General features: G+C 38.2%; 2 protein-coding genes across 3 annotated transcripts in view; one reads left to right on the top strand and one right to left on the bottom strand.

Annotated features, from left to right (window-relative positions):
- The window catches only part of tow (target of wingless), a 103,925-nt gene that overhangs the window by 40,201 nt on the left and 40,036 nt on the right, over positions 1–23,688 (bottom strand). The window lies entirely within an intron of this gene.
- LOC149501413 (uncharacterized) lies at positions 18,703–19,569 on the top strand. The gene has a single exon (XM_089733469.1). The coding sequence runs from the start codon at positions 18,703–18,705 to the stop codon at positions 19,567–19,569; it is 867 nt and encodes a 288-aa protein (XP_089589595.1).

The following is a 23,688-nucleotide window of genomic DNA, read 5'->3' as shown; positions in this document are numbered from 1 at the left end:
AAAAAATCGACCGAATTCCCATATTCGCGGCTAAAGATTTCTTTATTCGCGGATCTAAAAGATGCATCGGTACATATGCATTGATATAAAGGATCCCAATGTGTAGGTATCCAACCGAATATTATTTGTAAATGCGTTGTCAAATGGACTAATCATCATCATCATCATCAGCCTATAACAGTCCACTGCTGGACATAGGCCTCTCCAATTGTTCGCCACTGAGCACGATCCTCGGCTTCTCGCATCCAATTCCTGCCAGCTACCCTGCACAGATCATCACTCCACCGAGCCTGAGGGCATCCTGCACTGCGTTTTCCAGTTCGCGGTCTCCACTCAAGAACGCGTTCACCCCAACGGTTATCGGTTGTCCGGCTAATATGGCCAGCTCATTGCCACTTCAGCTTACTAATTCTCTGTGCTATGTCTAATAAAAAACTAAAATAAACCTTATTACAACCAAGACTAAAGTATGTTATTAACTGATATTGCCTAGGAAAGTATCCTAAACAATTCCATAATTTAAGTATGTAAATTACCATTTCATATTCACGGTTTGTTTATTCGCGCCATATTTACGGAAAATATACCTCGAAAATAGACCTTTTACAGTATTGGGATAAAAATAAACGAAATAAAATATAGGAAGCGGCTTCACTGTGACCCTGGTATTCTTGAGGTCCATAAGCGACGACAACTAGATTGTTATTGGAACTTGATCCTTATATTGTAGAGAGAAGTTCTAGGTTAAAATCCTCTTGTCTGAATTTGGCTGGCGTTGAAATAGTCAATAACAATAAGGCGATCTCAAGGTAGTATAAAATAGGTGGACCTATTGACATCGCATTTGAATTCAGTCATCGTTGTGGCCTAAAGGATAAGACGTCCGGTGCAATCGTATCAAGCGATGCATCGGTGTTCGAATCCCGCAGGCGGGTACCAATTTTTGACGTGAAATGTGTACTTAACAATTGTTCACGATTGACTTCCACGTTGAAGGAATAACATATTTTAATAAAAATCATAATTTTCGTGTGGTAGTACATCTTGAGTCCACACGGGTAGGTACCACCACCCTTTTTTTTTCGGGCCGTGGGCCGAACTTCCTACGGGGTCCCCGCGCCTAGGGGGCGTGCGGTGTATATGGGACTTGACGATTTGTAAGGTGTTGGGAGCAGACCGCGGGCCCAAGGAGGTACCACCGCCCTGCCTATTTTTACCATGAAGCAGTAAAGCGCTTCGGTTTGAAGTGTAGGGTAGCCGTTGCACTGTTAAAAACTTATGTTTCGAGGTAGGTGGCGGTATTTACGTCGTAGGTGTCTATGGGCTCCGATAACCACTTAACACCAGGTGGGCCGTGAGCTCGCCCATCCACCGAAGAAATACATAAAAAAGGCATCGGGTTAAAGTCGTATCTTACATACTTCATTACAGAAGTAGGCGAGATTGTTGTATCTACCTTTTCGTATGACAAACCTCCTTAGCAGTAATATAATAAAGTCATCTAGACACATTTCTCTGTCTTCATCTCACAGAGGTCCACGAGAATTTATTTTACGAGATTTCCCTTTTCATCGCCACACCGTTAATACAATGTTTACAGGATTCGTTTTTTACTTATAAACATATTTAAAGAGGCCCATAAAACTGAGTCTCAACACTGTAATTAGTTGTTACCTGTGTTCAACCAGAACTGTAGGGCTGCTGCAGACGAAGTGGTCGATGGTTGAAATGATGGAATCGTTCATTGAAGGTAAATGGACAGTATTTCCTTTGGGGGGTTGTTTTAAAGGCACTTACTTCGGGTAAGGCGGCGGCCCAACTATGACCCTCGGCTTTCTAATGCGTATGAGCATCATTGCCGGTTTGTCTATTAAGGCAATAATTAAAGAATGCCCGAATGATTGACCCGAGAACACCCGTTCTTCTTCCCGATCTTCGTTTTCCTAATATTAAAATGGGGCCTTTTTTGGTGTGCACGTCTGAACGAATCCATGGAACAACTTGTATTTTCCGGTTGAGGCAGCTCATTGGCAACACAACATGAATGCCGCCATCAACCTTGAAACATGACTTCTAAGTCTCAGTAGGAAGCTTTATAGGCTATCCTGCCCTACAGGCCAGGCCGCATGATGATTTCGCGACAAAAATGGGCAGGATTTGTACCTGTAGCATCTATGCTGACCTATCCCTTACTACCAGGTGACGGCGGCTTGTGATCTGCTTCCCACTCTAAGATCCCACACAGCCATGTAACCTACACTCAATGTATGAAAGATGCGTTAAATCCAGTCTAGCTCCAGATGTTTTCTAATAGTTTTCTGCTAGATTATAAAATATGAACTAGATATACCATAGCTAAAAAGACCATTGAGTAGGTTGAATGACAGTTTATTATAATAACAAGCCGCACAGACCCCATGTGTAAATACTACCGCATTTGTGGGAGCTGATATGTTCTACCACCACCACCAAATTATTATTATATTTAAACGGCTTATTCAAACTGTCAACCCTACCGGTACGCTCAAACAAATAAACAGCTCATAAACTTAAGCGCTTACGCGGGCGAGTCGTAAATCGGCTTACACTACGCTCGATGTAGCCCGTGGGCGACGCATACATATACAGCACATTGTATTTTGCGATTTTTATCGTCAAAACAGTATATCTTAATCGATAAAAAACATCTTATAAAAGCATGCTATCTTTAAGATTGGATGAAACATTGTTAACACAACAGCGTCTCTGGTCGAGAATTTATTTTTTTGAACCTCATAATTTATTTCCCTGCCTCTTCGCTGTTAGCCTAAGATGCTATACCTGAGAGAATTTGCTAACATGGATATGTGAACGTGAACAAACCGTTTTTTTCTTCTACCTATTCTAGTAAACTCGAGAGGTTATTCTAGACTCACCGAGCTAGTAGGTGAGCTCATGGGGCTCAAACTGGACTGTTGCTAACACTGGCCCTATCAAGAGCAGTGCTTTGCAGAATCTACCACCGGATCGGAAACGCGACCCACTGAGAAGATCCGGTGAGAAACTCAGTGGGCTGTGTCTATGGGTTAGTTCGCTCGTCGAACTCTTGGAAGACGGTGACTGGTGCTTGAGAGGCCTAAAAGCACCGACAATGATTCTGGGGGATCCGACAAGACATGTTTTGGGCGACGGCGGCTTTGCGTTGCCCCGTCACGGTCGGATAAGAGCTTATCATTATAACAGCGGGATATTACAATTAGTAGTCAAAAAAATCCGTGTTTATTTATTCTAAAATATTATCCTTCTTCGTGGAAATTGAGGTTAAGTACGTATTTATTTTGAATAATTATTACCTGCTGTAAATCGATCGAGTCGCTATGGATTAAAATATAAGACGCCCGGTGTTCGAATATCAAACGATACGATACCACTGTACCGGTAGTAAGAATAAAAATCGTCTTAATAATGTCGCTTTTATACATAGATAATATAATTATGCGCTTTCTCTGCGTGTTTCAAGATGTTTTGTTTTTTCTACGTTTTAGATTCTGAATATTAAAATAGCATAAGATTTCGATATTTTCTTGTTAAAAAATAATCTAAAAATGATTCCATTCGGTTGAATTAAAACGATTTGGTTACAGATTTGGCCTTTGAAAAGTCGTCCTAAGCTTAATATCAGGTCCGCTCGGTGTAGTCATATCAGGCGATTGGATAATGCCGTTATTCAAATCCTATAGATAGAAAATATTTTTTTCTGATTAAGTACGTATTTACCACGAAGGACGACAATTCCACGATGAAGAAAAAACAAATTGTAATAATAATCATGTTATACGTAAAGGAACTGTGTAATTACTAGTAGTCATGATCTAACTTAATAGGGTTAAACGGGTTGTGACCGGAAAAAAGGGAGCAACCTAACGTTTGCATATTCTATAGGCTTCATACTTTCGATAGGTATAGGATTTGCTTAATAACAAAACCGGTGATATGTTAAAAAAAAAAAAATATTATTATTAATCAATTGTATCCTGGACTGAAATTTGTTAGGCAACCCATATTCATATGCAATATATTTCTTGACATATGAAATTGAATATAAAATACGTTTCATCAAATAAACATCTCGGTGAAGGTCGTTTTGTATCGGGATCCTATACTATAAGGTACATTCTAAATTATTCAATATAAGGTTTCTTTTTAGATCATACTGATAAATCCAGGATTCATCACCCGTAACGAAATAGTAAATGGGCTGGAACGTGCCTGCTTGAAATTTTGTTAATTTTCTGATAACGTTCACAGACTTAACGAATTTTTTTTGGGAAAGTTAATCATGTTACATATAATTAGCTTCTTTTAGTTTTCAGTACTAAAGGTAGAGTCGCAAAAAATGTTACTGAAAAACCTGTATTAAAATTGGTAATAGTTACTTTATATATACGTTACGAAGTAGTGGATGCTACGACTATCGAAGTTTTTCGACATTATCAAAATACTTTATGTTCTATCGTAGAAACTTTTAAAATATCCGAAGCTTACAAAGTCGTAAAGCGAATTCAATAAAATTAAGCGTAAAAGTTTTTAATTGCGTCTTAGGTTCACGATAACAGTTTTGGCCTATAAATTTTAGTAATTAGGGACCCGTAGTATTTTTCCATTTTTGTTTTTATGTTTTTTAGGTACACGTATCACAGGAGAAGATTCTAGTTTGGGGCGGTTGAGTGTTGAATGGCTGTTTAAAAAAAAAATGGTCCACATGCATTTGGTGCACGTGAAAGAAGTGAAACTTCTTTTGTGGTGTGTAGTATTGTGGTTTTCTTCATTTTTTATCCTTAAATCAAATTTCTCTTGTTAGGGAATGCTGTGTATAAAAGAAACGACCTGGCTCGCTTTGTCACTCCCTCTCTCCACGGTCGAGTGGCTCGCGAGACGCTCTTGTCTAATTTCTCACTCTCACTCTTCCTAAATTGTATCTTTTCTCTCTAGCCGTAACAAATCTGTCGCGGTTCAATTTTACGCGGGTAAAGAAGTTTCACTTCAAAAACCTGTCTGACAGAGACGGCTTAGTACCGTGCAATTGTTATATGTCATGTAGGCGTGACGGGTATCTCGGGTGAGCCGCGACGTATGGTTATTTGTCATGTAAGATCTCCCCTTGCGGTTACGTGATTCGGTACGGTGATTCTGAATTTTTGCATGTCAAATTCTGTGTTCGCTCAAATCTTCTAGTAGCGATGACGATTTGCATGTTAACATTTTTTGTACATGTTACAATTATTTGTAGCGCAATCACTTAGAGTATACATACCATGCAACCAAATATCTTGAGACATGAGTTCTAAGGTCTCAAGTATAGTTACAACGGCTGCCCCACCCTTCAAACCGAAACGCATTACTGCTTCACGGCAGAAATAGGCAGGGTGGTGGTACCTACCCGCGCGGACTCACAAGAGGTCCTACCACCAGTGTTATTACGCAAATTATAATTTTGCGGGTTTTTGATTTTTATTACACGATGTTAATCCTTCACCGTGGAAGTCAATCGTGAACATTTGTTGAGTACGTATTTCATTACACTCACCGCTTATTTCCTCCCGCATTAGGAGGAGAAATATCACTCCCCCGATCACCCTCTTCGGCCAACCTATACCCTGGGTCAGGAAGGTTAAGTACCTGGGAGTCACCCTGGATGCATCCATGACATTCCGCCCACACATAAAAACAGTCCGCGACCGTGCCGCATTCATTCTCGGCAGACTCTATCCCATGATCTGTAAGCGGAGTAAAATGTCCCTTCGGAACAAGGTGACACTTTACAAAACTTGCATAAGGCCCGTCATGACTTACGCGAGTGTGGTGTTCGCTCACGCGGCCCGCACACACATAGACACCCTCCAATCCCTACAATCCCGCTTTTGCAGGTTAGCCGTCGGGGCTCCGTGGTTCGTGAGGAACGTTGACCTACACGACGACCTGGGCCTTGAATCAATCCAGAAATACATGAAGTCAGCGTCGGAACGGTACTTCGATAAGGCTATGCGTCATGATAATCGCCTTATCGTTGCCGCCGCTGACTACTCACCGAATCCTGATCATGCAGGAGCCAGTCACCGTCGACGCCCTAGACACGTCCTTACGGATCCATCAGATCCAATAACCTTTGCATTAGATGCCTTCAGCTCTAATACTAGGAGCAGGCTTAGGGACCCCAGTAACCGTACTCGTCGAACTCGACAAAGAGGTCGACGTGTAACCTAGCCCATGCATCAGCCCGCTGAGTTTCTCGCCGGATCTCCTCAGCGGGTCGCGATTCCGATCCGGTAGTAGATTCATTCGCGAAGCAATTGCTCTTGAGTTGTTAGGTCTCCTTCGGAGGCGCTCGGGCAGCTGTTAGCAAATCCCACCCCTCCTGGCTGAGCCTTTGCTCGCCCACCTGTCCTGGTGAAACTGGAAAGGCCTTCGGGCCACCAGTAATCTCTCAATAATAAAAAAAAAAAAAAAAATCATTAGGAAAATTGGTACCCGCCTGAGATTCGAACACCGGTGCATCGCTCATCACGAATAATGCACCGGACGTCTTATCCTTTAGGCCACGACGACTTCAAAGTTCTCTATAAGTGTGGGAAATTTCATACCCCTCCGTCCGCGCAATTTTCGTAAAAAGGGGTACAAAGTTTTTGCTTCACGTATTAATATATAGATTACGATTATTTAGCGGAAGCTATCGACGCTCGAGATGCAATCCTTAATTGTCAAATAACATGATGTCTGGCCTTCGTAATCCTAGAGAACCTAGGTACTCATTGCAGTTTAATTAAATAGGAAACGGTGCCAATACTGCCAATCCGAGCGAAACACCAATCAACGGGCACTCTGCTATAATTGAAAGCCCCTACTAAAAGTCTCGGCAAATATGAGCGCTGGTAAACTATTTGATGTTATGTACATTAATTTCGTGATGCTGCACGGTTTTGCAGGAAAAGCTCTCAGTCATATATTCGCTTAGTTGTACAAAGCGCATCTTAAGAGATGAGTTTGCAGTATGAAATACTATCCGAGTCTGTATCTGTATTTACATTGTATCTGAAATGCTATTAAATTATAATTACTTTTGCAGTTTAATCTGGCCCCTGACCACGAAAACGGTATAATATTCAAAACGAAATATTATACTATCCTACTATTATTTAAAATAGAAATCCGTATTATTGGCAAATATGGTAATGTCAAAGTTGAAAACCTTTTAATACCAGCGTTTGTTGATAAGATTTTTTAATTCTTTATTTAATGTATACATGACTGGACGAGCTTCACAGCCCACCTGATGTTAAGTGGTTAACGGACCCCATAGACATCTACAACGTAAATGCGGCCTCCCACCTTGAGATATGAGTTCTAAGGTCTCAGTATAGTTACAACGGCTGCCCCCCACCCTTCAAACCGAAACGCATTACTGCTTCATGGTAGAAATAGACCTTGCATCCATTTAAACCAATAGAAATAGCAAAAAGGTTAGTCGACATCACAGGAGACTAAAGAGCTGACAGCTACCTCGGACAAAGAATTAGCTTAGCTATCCAAAGGGCGAACGCTGTCAGTATCTTCTAAACCTTGCCTAAAGGGAATCCTATTAATAATATATTTTAGTTAATATATTATATTTTTTAAGGTTTTTTTAGTTTTAGGTTCATTGTTCTAGTTTACAATTTTTTGTTTATGTTTAAATAAATGAATTTTAATTCATGAATATTTAATTCGTATCTTACTCCTTATATAGAAAAAAAATCAATATATATTTTTCATATCCTCTTGAAATTCCATTAACATTTCTTCTGTGGTAAACCTGTTGTGGCAGAATAAAGTATGTCTCCAAGCCGCAAGCACATAAACCATATACTCTATCAATGGCGGAAGACAATGTTATCAAGAACAAGAGTATTCACTATTTTCTCCCTTATTCCGCGCGACTGCTAACCAGGGTTGACACTTTACATTGGTTCTTAGAATATTAACTTAAGCTATAATAACATTTAGTAGCTGATTTTTGGAACGAAGTTCCTTGTGGGACGATGCGGAGGGGTACTATAACCGGGAAAAAACGTCCGTAACGTAAGATTTTTATTAGTAATGCACACAATAGTTTTATTAGTAATGCACACACACGACTTAACTTTGTAATAATGTACAAAAAATAACATATTTTTTTATCATTCATTGACCACGATCTCAGAGCGTTCGTTTGCGCATTACACTAACTCTTATGCAAAGAATCGTGAATGAAGTGTACCACAATAAGTTCACGCACATTACCGAATGACCGTGGGTTGTTGCGAAACCTCCAGTTTTATTTTCTTTATACCTCGAATAGAACTTAAAATTAATATGTTCATAATAAGGAACCTCGTTTCTATCCGGTGTCCTACGACACCACACATCTTTTTTACGCTTGAGAGATTACTGGTGGCCCGGAGGCCTTTTCAGTTTTACCACGGTAGGTGGCTGAGCAAGGGCTCAGCCTGGTGGGGTGGGATTTGCTAACAGCTACCCGAGCGCCTCCAAAGGAAACCTAACAACTCAAGAGTACCTGCTTTGTGAATGAATCTACTAATGGATCGGAATCGCGACCCGTTGAGAAGATCCGGCGAGAAACTCGGTGGGATGATGTTTAGGTTAGGTTGCACGTCGAACTCTTTGCCGAGTTCGACGAGTATGGTTACGGGGGTCCCTACTCCTAGTGTTAGAGCTAAAGGTGTCTAATGCAAGGGTTAACTGACACTACAAAGCTATTATTTATAGTCATTTCTTGGGGCGCCACTGTAATATTAAAGGTATAAATTAGCGCCAACCATGACAAATCATGAATACCTAGTACTTTTGTAATTATGTGTGGTATAAAACCTGAAGGTATAATATCGCGATCTATTTTTTTTAAGCAGCTAACCGTTTTTCTTGTTCTAAATACATGTCCTATTTCGGCTCAGCAGTACCCGAACCCTAATGATGATCTAAAGAGATAGAGGTTACAGCTTCTGAATATAGCTGTTATTTCTCAATAAAATCAATGATCACCATCTTTCATGAACATCAAATACACTCTGGATGAAAAAACAATTCAGCATCAGCTGTTACGTAGCAAAAAAATATTTAATCATTTGATTTTTTTTTATTGCCCTTGTAGGCAGACTAGCATACGGCCCACCTGATTGTGAGTGGTTACTGTCGCCCATGAACTTCAGCAATCCCAGGGGCAAGAGTCAAGCCGCTGCCTACATGCCAGGACTAAATAATCGTTTTCTTTTTCTTATTGTTTCGCTTTCTTATTGCTTAGACAGCCCTAAGCCAGACATCTCAAGCCAGAGGGTGCGTATCGACCGAGGGAGGGGTGTCTGACCGAAAGGGACCCCCTGGAGTGAACCTATATGTTTTTGATTCTGTGTGCGAAAGAACTCTTGCAGTAAAGCTTCATTAGACAAACTTAATTAGCTGTCAAGTTAAAACTACAGTGATGTTTTAAAGCTTCTTTTTTTAAAGTGAGAAAACGTTTTCGAACTTTTCGTTTGTTGAAATTGACTTTTTTTTTCTAGTTTTGTTAATAAGTTCACGGGCCATGAAGTCTAAATAAATAATCAGGACTCATTGACCCCTACAATGTTTAAGATACTTTAAAGAGTCTACTCTGATGTGGCTTAGTGCGCAGATCTTGTGGCAACTGGTGGAAATCTTCGTCATATTAGACTTTATTCAATTTTTTTATCGGCTGTATCAACATGCATACTTGTGGTGATTAGAAGTGAGGTATTTTCGACTTCTGTTCCGAGTTTCTTGTTCACGGTGTTCCTCTGTCATCGTCTCCCGGTTTGCTAGAAGACAGTTTTCTTTATTGAGTAAATGGATAAACAAGCTCACAGCTTGTCTCGTGTTAAGTAGCTGCTTAAGACTATGGAAACGGCATCGTGAATAAATCCACTAAACTACAGACATGATGTAGACTCAATTAAATAACATACCGGCAGCCCCATCCTTATAACCGGGGGGTACAACTTCAGAGCATGAATAGTTCAGATAGTGGAACCTATCAGTGAGGACATTCCATTACGCCCAATAATTACGATAGGAATAAAGAGACGTATGAATTTCACCATCCATCTTAAAAGACGATGATGAGATACAGTTGCGTGTGAATGATTATTCTAACCTTAAAACCGGTTAATAGGTTCGTCTACTGTCAGCCAAGTTTGAGTTTGCACAGGTAGGAACTACCACCCTGCCTATTTTTGCCGTGAAGTAGTAATGCGTTTAGATTTGAAGGGTGAGGCAACTATTGTGCTGACAAAACTAAGACCATAGAAATCATGTCTCGAGTTAGATGACGGCACTTACGTTGTATATTATTATGTCTATGGGTTCTGGTACTTAACACTAGGTGGGCCGTGAGCTGGTCCACCCATCTAGGCAATAAAAAAGTTTTTTTTCCACATCTGCATTGGTATAGATATGTATTTATAAGAACATATTTGAAACCCAAGCATAAGTTACATAAGTACGTTACAATTTTATACCTATAAAAACAGAAACATTCACATTAGCAAAAAGATTCGAGAAGGTTTCGTTGGCAAGAAAGTTCTGGAACAACGCTACGTGATAACAAGCTAACGAGGCGCCTTATGTCGGTTATTTCTTTTAGCTCTTCCACACTCATAACGTACCATGTTTTAACTTTAAAATTAACAGGCCCGGCATCATATGTACTGATAGATTCCGTGTGAGAAACTTGTCAGAGGTGAGAGTAAGATTAAGGGTGCTCTATATGACCTGATGGCCTTTCTAGTTTGTGCTACGTTGTGGTATCCACGCCTTTACAAGTTATCGATCAAATAGACATTAGGGTAAAACGTTAAATCTAATGTTAGCAAAAAGGGCTTTTACATGAATTCGCGGGTAGTTTCTAGAATTTTTTCGCAGTCTGAACCCGGGAATAGATTTTGAAAATTTTAAGATTCGAACTAAATTATTTTGTAGTTTCAATTTATTGATTGTTTTTCAATTCAAATCAGTCGACTTTTTTAGAGCCTAATGATTAAGTAATCTATATATTAATACGTAAAGCAAAAACTTTGTATCCCTTTTTACGAAAATTGCGCGGACGGAGGAGTATGAAAATTTTCACACTTATAGAGAATATAGAGAATAAGTGCATAATGATAATATTTTTTTTAAATAATGCATAAAAGATACATTAAATCCATAAAGAAAACATTACACACACTGCATACCATGCATTTGACGCACACACGCATGCATACTATTAATTGTCAAACTTTTGTTCTTGACGTCTGTGGTCATAATAGTGTACAAACTTACAATTCCAACTAATTATAGTCGAATTTCGGGTACTGCGGGACCTCTAGTAGTATGAGATATTCATTCTGTCAGCGCTGGGTGTTAAATGACACGCTTTTGCAAGTTAGCTGAACTAAAATGAAGAAAATAATTTTCAACAAATTTAATAAAATAGAGTAGTTAAGCAAAATCATTTTATAGTAAAAATGTTAGAGTGGTCAAATGATATGCTGCAGGCTTGTCTGATAAAAATATTAAGTGACGTTTGTGGTTAACGAAATAGATTTCATTCTTCATTCTCCATTCTCTTCATTCTTCCACCCTGTATGAATGAATACATTTTCAATTGTCAAAAAGACAATATGTAATAATTCAGACGTATGTTTTATTAAAAAAAAACTCAAAAGCGTGTATTACGAAAAATATTATTTCAAGTTTTCCACCAGAAGATATTTGCCTGAAAATTTTCCTCGCTTGAAGACGAGATAACGAGGTGTCTTGTGACGGTAATTTACGTTTTGACGTCACAGCACTCACACGGTAAGGGAAGCGCTAATATGTATATCATTACGTTTGTCAGCATTGGGAATGTGTCACCAAACATGGTAATTTTGTTTGTGCTTACGGCTCACCTTCTTTCGGATTAATGGCTGAAATTATTGCAGAATATATACAGAAGGTATTAATAAGCTTCTCGAGCGAACACGGGTATAGTTGGTGATTTCTGAAAAGTTAACACTATGACTAAACGCTATTAAGTATTTTACTAATACATTGCTGAGCTCACGCTACATTGCTCGTCAAAAAACCTCATGAAAGTTCCAATTTATATTTATAAAATTAATTTTGTTTTTTGCTTACTTTCGATAGAGACAGTATCTAGTGCCTGTATTAAAAAAAAATTGCCTGAGATGAATCTATTAATGATTTGTCTATAATCTTCTGTCTCTTGTATTAGTTTAGTCGTTGATACTATATTTCTTATTATAAGGTATTAGTAGTAGGGGCGACTTGTAGTTCGGATGGCAATTTTTTTCGATAAAGATCCACATTTAAATCGATTTGAATCACAACCAGACCATTCGTTTTACTACAAAAAAAGCGACGTCTAAAAGAATCTGAAAAGGTCTGAAAAATCGATACATCGGTCTCAGATCGCCATCCCTAGCTTGTAGTAGAGCACGCGAACTCGACCAATCCTATTTGAGGGAAAGGAGAGCCGTTGTCAACTATCAATACTATTAAAGTATACATGTGGAGTCTATGATGTTGTACTAATGTATGTAGTATCAGGTGCTCGTCAAATCGAATCTAAAAACGCAGTCTATTGGCGTAACAGAGCGCAGATGGCACCGTCATTATCATAGTCAGGTACTCTTGGCAGAGCAGTCGTGTTCATGTGGAATTCTTGTTCATTAAAGCCTTGACAGATGCTCTCCATAGTTTGCGAATTGAAGCTTGGCGCACGCACTCGTTAAGTGGGGATTTAGTAAGGTCTTTCACCGGATCAGTCCAGTGCCCTGAGCTTCGTCCACGAGATCTTTTACCATTGACCCTACCCTGAACAACAAGTTTCTCGATAGACTCAGCTGTCCGTCGCGATACGTGTCCAAAATATCGAAGCATCCTAAATTGCATTGTTGACGAGAACCTTTGAGAGATATTAAGTTCTTTTAGTATCGAGGCGTTGGTGCGATATTCAGATGACGCTACCTTCAGATAAAAAAAAAACAGCGTGAACCAGCCGTCTTACTTTTCTAAAATATGCTTTATGCGCAGACCGACGACAGTCCAAATGTTGTTGTTCGGAATTTCTAAACATGCTCACGTAAAACTACCTGTTAGATCCGTTGGCAATAACTTCACTTCATGAATGCTCAAAACAAACAAGAACTGTTTCAATCTCGTTTTTATTATACCTATCCCACGTTTTTTTCAAGATTCTACAGTTTATGTGGTTACGATTTATAAAAAACGCGAGATTAACTGTAAACATATTTTTATATTTTATTTTTTCCCTACCTATGCTGATATTCTTGAGAGGCTATACCAGCGTAACTCTAGCGCGTAGGTGAGCTCTTGGGGCTCAAACCGGAGGTGTTGCTGACACTGGCCCAAGCAAGAGCAAGTGCTTGACAGAATCCATCACCGGATTGGAAACGCGACCCACTGAGAAGATCCGGCGAGAAACTCAGTGGGCTGTGTCTGTCGGTTAGATTTAGTTATGTTGATAACTAGCGGAGACGGGAAAGAAACTACGGGGACTAAAAACGTTTTGTTAACATAAATTGTCGAATATTTTGGATGAGTTAAGGCGACGCTGATATAGCCTCTCAAGGCTAAAAGTTTAGGTAGGAAAAAAATATGTCGCTGCGTGAGTTAGTGGTCGAAAACAAAAGATTGTTTGTTCGCTCGTGGGTTTCATCCAGAGGCGTATCGTTTAAACATGTAATTACGTTGTGTGGGCGAAGGAAGGACAAGGAAAATGTTGCCCGCACATTTATTTGTGTTAACTGGAAGGGAAAGGGAGCGTTTCCTTGTTCGCCTTATTAATGAATTATCGTCAGTGTTACAACCTTTTCAAATGGGATTCTATTTATATTATTTAGTAGCTGTTACCGGCGGATTCGCTTGCGTGATTAATAGAAGTTTCAATGTAGTTTCCCGTTCGAAGCCAATTAAAAGCCAATATGGACATATGGCATACAGCTTTGGGGAACTGCCAGCAATAGCAATGTCGAGATCCTTGAAAGGTTTCAAAATAAAACTTTCAGAACAATGCTAAGAATACCGCATTACATAAGCAACAAGATCATATAAATGGACCTAAATATTCCCACAGTGAAAGAGGAAATAGTAGCTTACAGCAAAAAATACCAAGCCAGGTTATCGACACACGTCAATAAATTGGCGTCGGACCTACGAGGCACAGGAGCTGTGCAGTTTACTAGATTAAGGAGGCGCAGTATACCTACCTTACAGAACAGAAATTAAATCGTGCAACAGAAGATGAAGATGTCACTGGACAACTGATTCTGCTTATATCACTACTAAGATTAAAATCAGACAAAGGAATAGCTCATTGTTAACTGAAACAGATCACTACGAGACATTAAAACAAAAGAGAAAAAAAAAGTGTTATAACCTTTTCAAATAAGATCTATTTATATAATTATTAGTAGCTGTTACAGGCGGATTCGCTTGCGTGATTACGGGAAGTTTCAATGTAGTTTCCCGTTCGAAAGAGATGCTTTTGCGGGATAAAAGGTAGCCTAGTACTATCACTTTAAAAAATCATGTCGATCAGCTGTTTTTATGTGAATGAAGAACATACACACAAAAAACCACACACACACTTTTATTTTTATAATATCGATAGAGTATGGAATGTTTATTTTTGTGAAAGTTTTTTTCGAATAACCTATTTATATTAATCTCTATACAAAGTACATTTTTTTTATTGCTTAGATGGGTGGACGAGCTCACAGCCCACCTGGTGTTAAGTGGTTACTGGAGCCCATAGACATCTACAACGTAAATGCGCCACCCACCTTGAGATATGAGTTCTAAGGTCTCAGTATAGTTACAACGGCTGCCTCGACCTTCAAACCGAAACGCATTGCTGCTTCACGGCAAAAATAAGCGGGGTGGTGGTACCTACCCGTGCGGACTCACAAGAGGTCCTACCACCAGTAATACGCAAATTATATAATTTTGCGGGTTTGATTTTTATTACTCGATGTTATTCCTTCATCGTGGAAATCAATCGTGAACATTTGTTAAGTACGTATTTCATTAGAAAAATTGGTACCTGCCTGCGGGATTCGAACACCGGTGCATGGCTAGATACGAATGCACCGGACGTCTTATCCTTTAGGCCACGACGACTTTCAAAATTATGCTTATTAGCACTTAGAACACTTAAAACACTTCACTAACACTTTAAAATTCTCAATTCACTTCTTCCGCTTCGCTTCAGGTGATCCGTTCGCTGCTTCGCTTCGAGTGCTTCCGATTACTAACTCACTGTATGCCATCTATGCAACGCTTTTATAGCCTATACCACATCCCTAGAATTATCGAGAATATTCCACACAAGTCGAGTATTGTGTTTCCGGTATCTGACAATAGATAGTGCTGTACTTCTCGAGCGTTATAGATGCTACTAGATCCTTCGATATTCGTTCGACTATTCGGCGATAGATGGCGTTACTCTTACCAGCGTAACAATACATAATTCCTTAGAATAGTTACTGCCTGCGGGATTTGAATACCGTCAAAGTCGTATCGACTGGTTAAAATCGAAAACTGTAAATCGATCATTTTAATTCAAATAAATGTATTAATTTTTTATAATATTTTCTACAAGAACTACCTAGAAATCTATTAGTATTTTTGTTTCCTACTTTTTTTTTTTGCTTCCAAAACGTATAAAGAACAAAACATCTTGAAACACGCAGAGAAAGCACCACATTATGCCATGTACACAAAAGAGTGACATTATTTTTCACGACTTCCATTCTTCGTAGAAAAAACGAACAGTAAATAAAATTATTGCAAGCAAATTCCCTGTATTCGGGTCGTTTGCGCAATAAAAAACTCTATAACGTTGCATTTTTATTCAAATCCGCAACAATATCACAGCTTGAAGTATCCACGTCTAGAATGTTCCCTCATATAGAAACAAAAAGAGATTTTTTTAAGAAACTTCACTTGTCACTAGAAAACGTGTTTATTTCTAGGTTTATTTATTTATTGCTTAGATGGGTGGACGAGCTCACGGCCAACCTCATGGTAACTGGTTACCGGAGTACATAGACATCTACAACGTCACCGCCGCCACCAATCTTGAGACATGAGTTGTATGGTCTCACTTTTAACAGTACAACGGCTACCCCGCCCTTCAAACCGAAACGCATTATTACTTCACGGCAGAAATAGGTAGGGTCGTGGTACCTACCCGTACGGACTCACAAGACGTCTTACCACCAGTAATTACGCAAATTATAATTTTTCGGGAGTGATTTTTGTCAGTGGATCGTTTGAAAAAAGCATTAACGAATTCTCGGTCAATATCAATTAGCCTTTAAAAATAGAACGTGAATGAAATGATGAATGAATTAAACGTAACAACGAATACACTGTGTATTCTGTTTGTGTGCGTATTAATAGCTCACGCAAGCTCACAAGGTTACCAGATTGTCTACAATGATAAACAATGCTATAATTTTACCGCCTGTCTCTTTTATTTTTTTATTTTTTTATTGCCTAGATGGGCGGATGAGTTTCACAGTGAGCTCATGTGTTAAGTGGCTACTGGAGCCCATAGACATCTACAACGTAAATGCGCCACTCACCTCGAGATATAAGTTCTAAGGTCTCAGTATAGTTACAACGGCTGCCCCACCCTGCAAACCGAAACGCATTAATGCTTCACGGCAGAAATAGGCGGGGTGGTGGTACCTACCCTTGCGGACTCACAAGAGGTCCTACCACCAGTAGCTGTATCTGGAGTGAAGCAGTAATGCGTTTCGGTTTGAAGGGTGGGGCAGCCGTTGTAACTATAAAACTGAGACTTAGAACAGTTAGAACTCTCATGTCTCAATGTGAGTGGTGGTATTTACTTTCTTGATTTCTACGTGCTGTCGTAACCGCTTAAACAACAAGTCGTTTATAAGTTTTACAAGTCGTCGTGGCCTAAAAGATAAGACGTCCGGTGCATTCGTATCGAGCGATGCAACGGTGTTCGAATCCCGCAGGCGGGTACCAATTTTTCTAATGAAATACGTACTTAACAAGTGTTCACGATTAACTTTCAGGGTGAAAGAATAACATCGTGTAATAAAAAAAAATCATACTCGCAAAATTTAAATTGCGTAATTACTGGTGGTAGGACCTTTTCTGAGTCCGTACGGGTAGGTACCACCACCCCGCCTATTTCTGCCGTGAAGCAGTAATGCGTTTCGGCTTGAAGGGTGGGGCAGCCGTTGTAACTATACTGAGACCTTAGAACTTACCTATATCTCAAGGTGGGTGGCGTATTTGCGTCGTAAATGTCTATGGGCTCCAGTAACCACTTAACACCAGGTGGGCTGTGAGCTCGTCCATCCATCTAAGCAATAAAAAAGATATACTTAGTCTGGCCACAAACACTGTTACAATTGAAAATAAACAAAATATTACATTTGAATTTGGAATCTGTCATTTTTATATGATTGCTCATTGAGTTTTCTCATTTTGGCGCCAATACATTGTACAATATTTTGCGATATTAAAATGGAGTGGGGTGATAAAGAGAACCGAATCGCTGTGATTGCATTACACAAAGTAGGTATGGAGCCAAATGCAATTTTTAAAACTCTCCATACGCTTGGTATTAGTAAAATGTTTGTGTACCGGGTGTTATGTTATGCCCCTCACACTAGTACCTAAGTCATATATCAATTCTCATAAACACATAATGTACTCTAACTCTTAGTTCTTAAGTTCTAAATCATTGTTACTATATAACATACTTATTTCCTCATGTTACTAAATCATATGTATATTGTTTACTTTACATCAGATCTTCATTTAGAATTAGAACATTAGTTAATATTGTATTTCTTTCACATCGGTAAAATTCCGTCATTTACTAATTGTGTCCTTACGGATTCTAAATATGTTTACCAATACGGTTCATAGTCTAAATGACTCATTTACTAATTGTTTAGTAAATACTATTCATGTATAAATTCTCTTTCTCCTTGAAACTTAGGAGTTCGTCATCAATCTTCAAGCTCATAACATCGTAACTCTGTCTGTGTAACATCAGATTTTTGTAAAGGATAAATAAATTCAGTGTATATTAAAATAAAGTTTTTTTTAAAACTACAAAACCGCTCACCGCGTAACAAATTTGGCGCAGTCGGTAGGATTCCGCATAGAAATATCGCCAAGACGAAGTTTTAACGTGCATCACCGCATCGCGACGGGACTCACATCGCCAAGCAGCAGCAGCAGCAGCAACTACGGGACACACATCGCCCAGCAGCAGCCAGCAACCGCAAGACGACGTGAATCAAGCACGGTAGCTGAAGGCTTTTGAAATAACTTCGCCGAACAGACGAGAGCCCACATGCAGAATCTAATTTTTATTGTACTGCGGTAAGTGGTTTTTATATGCTCTGAATTCATCCTTAATCCTTAATCTGTTACACAATCCTAAATCTTTGTCCTAAATCATATATATTGAACAAAATCTTAAATCAAATCTTAAATCTTTAATCATCTTAAATCTTAAATTATCATAACTCAAATCAAATTCGCGACTTTTGGTAGAATTTTTTTTTTTCATTATTTCTTAAATCATATATTTTCTTAAATCAAGCCATTCAAATGTTTAGCGCAGAAAACAAAAACATGGCTCTAGAAATTACGATTGCTACACTCTTACAATTAATACCAGAATTCAATACATCATCTCCTAGCCAAGTGTATCGATTTATCAGATCATGCGACTCCGCGTTTAGTTTAGCTTCTGTTCAACAACAGATGGTACTTTTAATATACGCGTTAAATAAAATCACAGGGCCAAGTTCATCAGACGTTCATGCCAAACAGTTTTCAACATGGTCTGACTTAAAATGCTTCCTAATACAAAAGTTTTCTCAAACTAAAACGTTAGGACATCTTATGTTAGAACTACAATCTATGTTCCAACAATCAAAAGAAACTGTTACTGAATATTTTCTTCGCGTGAATCTTTGTCGAAGTAAAATAATCGAAAAACTCTGTATCGAATATAACGATGACACCCTAGAAGGACGTAAAATTACTGCTGAGGAAACAGCTCTCAATGTTTTTATTAACGGCTTAAACTCTGACATAGGCGTAATGCTTAGAACCAAAGATTTCAACAATCTAACTGACGCCGGAAATTTTGCTATACAGGAAGAGAAAATTCGAAATATGAACAGTGCTAGACAAAAACTTTTTAATATGAACCCTAGCACAGTTCCATATCAAAATCATGGTCAATCCAGACATATTCGAACTCCACAACCAAACTCTGGCAACCATAATGTTTCAACTCCCTTAAAATCATGTAACTATTGCAAGAAGCCAGGTCATTTAATTCAAGAATGTCGTAAGAGACAATACAACGAAAGAAATAAACAAAATCAGAATTCAATCAAAATTAATAATTTAAACTCGCAGGCGGCCGAGCTCACGGGCAATGCTTCGGAAACCGCGAATATTTAAAGCCCAATATTAGATCTAACGACGTTCTAAATCAATCTAACAAACACAATGAGCAAAAAGCTTTAAACTATAAAAATCAAATTCAGGTCACAGAAAATAATGTTGTTAATTCAGTTCATCGGGAACAAACAGCTATTTTCACCCCTCAGTTCGAGAACAGTAACTCACATAGTTCAGCAGTCTATCGGAGACAACTTAGTGACGTTGCGACTCAAACCGAAGACAGTGACTTCGAGATCTTTGTAAGCCCTAAAGCTTTTTCAACACAAAAATCATCAGAACCTCTTGACAAAATCACAAAATCAAATTCTAATTCTAAATCAAAAACTAAATCTAACTCTAAATCAAAAACTAAATCTAATTCTAAATCGAATCCTAAATCTAACGAAATCATTAATTTGAATTCACAGTCAAAATCGACTTCTAGCTCTGAAAAACAATCTAATATAGAAACTTACAAAATATCATCATTCAATGTACCACCAGAAAATCTACTTTATTGTAAGTTTCACATCGAAGGACAACCAGTAACCCTTCTTATCGACACAGGCGCTGCTATTTCTGTTATTAATAGAAACAAAATAGGTACAGCCCCTCTAGATGAATCGAACATCGTGTCTATTGTGGGAATATCTGGAACTAACTCTACCATTCGTAGTTTTGGTACAGCACAACTGTCCCTCGATAATCTATCAAAATTCAAATTTCACGTTGCTAACTTAAATATCAGTGTAGATGGTATTTTAGGTAACGATTTTATGAACAAATTCAATGCTACCATTTATGTTCAATCTAAGACCATGCGTCTTAAAGACAAAAATTACAAGTTAACAACTCTCGGTGATAAAGATGAGTCACCGTCGGATTGTAAACAAGTTCTAGGAAAGCGATCTGAAACGGTGATCGCTTGTTTTACAAAAGACATATGTAATGGTAACGCGTTCGTCGAAAAACAATCCCTAGACAAAGAGTTGACCATACCGAATGCACTTATCTCAGTTTCCAATGGAAGATTCCTCATAACTTGTGTCAACTCAAGCGACCGTGATAAGACGATCACATCATTACCATTAGTAGAAACTAAATCGTTATCATTAATTAATAACTCAAATAATGCTAATTCACAAATAAACTTCACAAACTCATTAAATAATGGCGTCCACGATAAACGAGATAAAGTTCGTCAACTCGTGAGAACTGACCATTTAAATAACGAAGAACTAAATTCTCTAGACAAAATTATTTCAAAATTTTCAGATATCTTTTATTTAGAAGACGAACCTCTGTCTTTTAGTAACAATACAAAACATTCAATTCCTACTACTTCTGACATTCCGATTAATACCAAAACGTATAGGTTTCCTTTTGTTCATCAAAAAGAGGTAAAATCTCAAGTCGAAAAAATGCTAGACCAAAAAATTATTCAACCTAGTTCATCTCCTTGGAGCAGCCCCATTTGGGTTGTCCCTAAAAAGTCTGACGCTTCTGGAAAACAGAAATGGCGTGTAGTTATAGACTACAGGAAATTAAACGAAATCACTATTGGAGATAGTTACCCTTTGCCAAACATCACCGACATCCTAGACAAGTTAGGTCATTCTATTTATTTTACTACCCTAGATTTAGCATCAGGTTTTCACCAAATTGAACTTGATGAAAAGGATATTCCTAAGACAGCATTCAGTACTCCTTATGGTCACTATGAATTTTTAAGAATGCCCTTTGGACTCAAAAATGCTCCAGCTACTTTCCAACGCGCTATGGATAGCGTTCTGTACGGATTGCAGGGAGAGCGTTGTTTTGTGTACTTAGATGATATAGTCGTTTTTGCTTCTAGTCTTCAGGAACATGAACAAAAACTAACTGAAGTCTTAGAACGACTCCGTAAATATGGTCTCAAAATTCAACCCGACAAGTGTGAATTTATGCGCAAAGAAGTTGCCTATCTAGGTCATATCATCACAAATCAAGGCGTGAAACCAAATCCCGAAAAGGTTTCAGCAGTTAAAAATTTTCCTATTCCTAAATCGTGTAAAGATATAAAATCATTCCTAGGTCTCGCAGGATACTATCGTAGATTTATACCTAACTTTAGCAAAATCACTAAACCTTTAACGAGCTTACTCAAGAAAGATGTTCCATTTATATGGAGTAAAGATCAACGGTCGGCATTCGATAAATGTAAAGAAATTTTAACAATGACTCCAATTCTTCAATATCCCGATTTCAACAAAGATTTCGTACTAACTACCGATGCATCGTTACATGCTATTGGTGCTATCCTCTCACAGGGAGATATTGGCAAAGATTTGCCAATCGCGTATGCCTCACGTACTTTAAATAAAGCCGAGTCTAATTATTCAACTATCGAAAGAGAGTTGCTTGCCATAGTGTGGGCAGTTAAGCATTTCAGACCTTATCTCTTCGGAAGAAGATTCAAAATCGTTACTGACCACAAACCTCTGACGTGGTTATTTTCAATCAAAGATCCAGGCAGTCGTCTCGTAAGATGGCGTCTCAAGCTCGAAGAATACGAGTACGAGATAGTTTATAAAGCAGGAAAAATGAATACTAATGCGGACGCTCTGTCTCGTCCAGCTATTATGAACTCTAACGTAATAGATTTAAGTCAAGATGATCAAGACGATTATCTACAAATAAATTTTGAACATTACAAATCCTTAGATCGTACCAATATAAATACTTCTTTTACTAAAATGTCTCCAGATCAATTGTTAGATGTTAAGCACAAAAATATATTTATTCCTATGTCATGTGAACCTCCTTCACAAAATAATCTATTTCATGAAGCTATCAGTTTATGTTCACAAACTGAATCATTTTTAGAAAATCAAAAATCTCTATACGAAGTATATTTGTTAAATTCAAATCATAATCAAAATTTATTCTTTACATGCACTAGACCCAGATACTTCGATCCTTGGGATTCTGAAAGTTATTTTAAATCTCTTCTCTCATGTCTTCAAAAACATGAAATTGATACATTGTACGTTCCAGATCTTAAAAATGATAATACGTGTAAACTAGAAATCAACGAACAACTTTATATATCTTCATACATCGCTGAATCATACAATTGTAAAATTATAATTTGTGAAAATAAAATATCTTATCATATGCCTGAAGAAATTCCTAATATTCTCAAAACCTATCACGATGAACCTCTATCAGGACATCGTGGAATCTTAGAAACAACCAGGAAAATTCGTGATGAATATTTCTGGAAAGGAATGACAAACGACATTAAAGAATACATAGAATCATGCGTCGTTTGCCAACGAAATAAAATTCAACGTAAGTCTTTTAAAGCACCTATGGTCATAACCTCTCAATCTACTGAACCATTTGAGCGTATATCAATGGATTTAGTCTCATACTCAGAAATTAGTGATAATAATAATAAATATGTCATAACGTTGCAAGACGATCTCACAAGATTTGTTCAAGCATATCCTATTCCTGACAAAGAAGCAGTCACTATTGCTAAACAAATCTTACATTTCTGCCAACACTTCGGTGTTCCAAAGCGTTTTCATTCGGACCAAGGTACCGAATTTACCAATAACGCTCTTAAGCAATTAACAAAATTTCTCGGATGTAATCATACATTCAATACAGCATATCATCCTCAAACAAATGGCGCTCTCGAACGATTCCATGCGACTCTTCGAGATCATATACGCATGTATTGCAATCGTCGTCATAAAAATTGGGATCAAATCATCCCTCTCGCTATTTTATGTCATAATACCTCAGTTAACTCTTCCACGGGTTACACTCCTCATGAACTTTTATTTGGTTTTAAGCCTCGTCCGTTCTACTCGCTAAAACCAATCTCTGATTACACAGCTTGCGATTATTTAAAAGATTTAAATGAACGTTTAAAGGTCTCTAGAGAAACTGCTTTACAAAATTTAGAAAAGATGAAAGAAAAAGCGAAAGAACGCTATGACAATCAAATTAAGAATTCTGTAGAATATAAAATAGGTCATAAAGTTATGCTAAAAGTTCCTAATCCTAACAATCTAGATTCTAAATGGGAAGGCCCATACGAAATAGTTCGTGTTGGCTTCAATGAAAATTTCCTAATTAAAAAGG

Source organism: Bombyx mandarina, chromosome 15 (assembly GCF_030267445.1).
Source record: "Bombyx mandarina strain Sakado chromosome 15, ASM3026744v2".
Taxonomy (NCBI): domain Eukaryota; kingdom Metazoa; phylum Arthropoda; class Insecta; order Lepidoptera; family Bombycidae; genus Bombyx; species Bombyx mandarina.
This window is presented reverse-complemented; position numbering and strand designations above follow the sequence as displayed.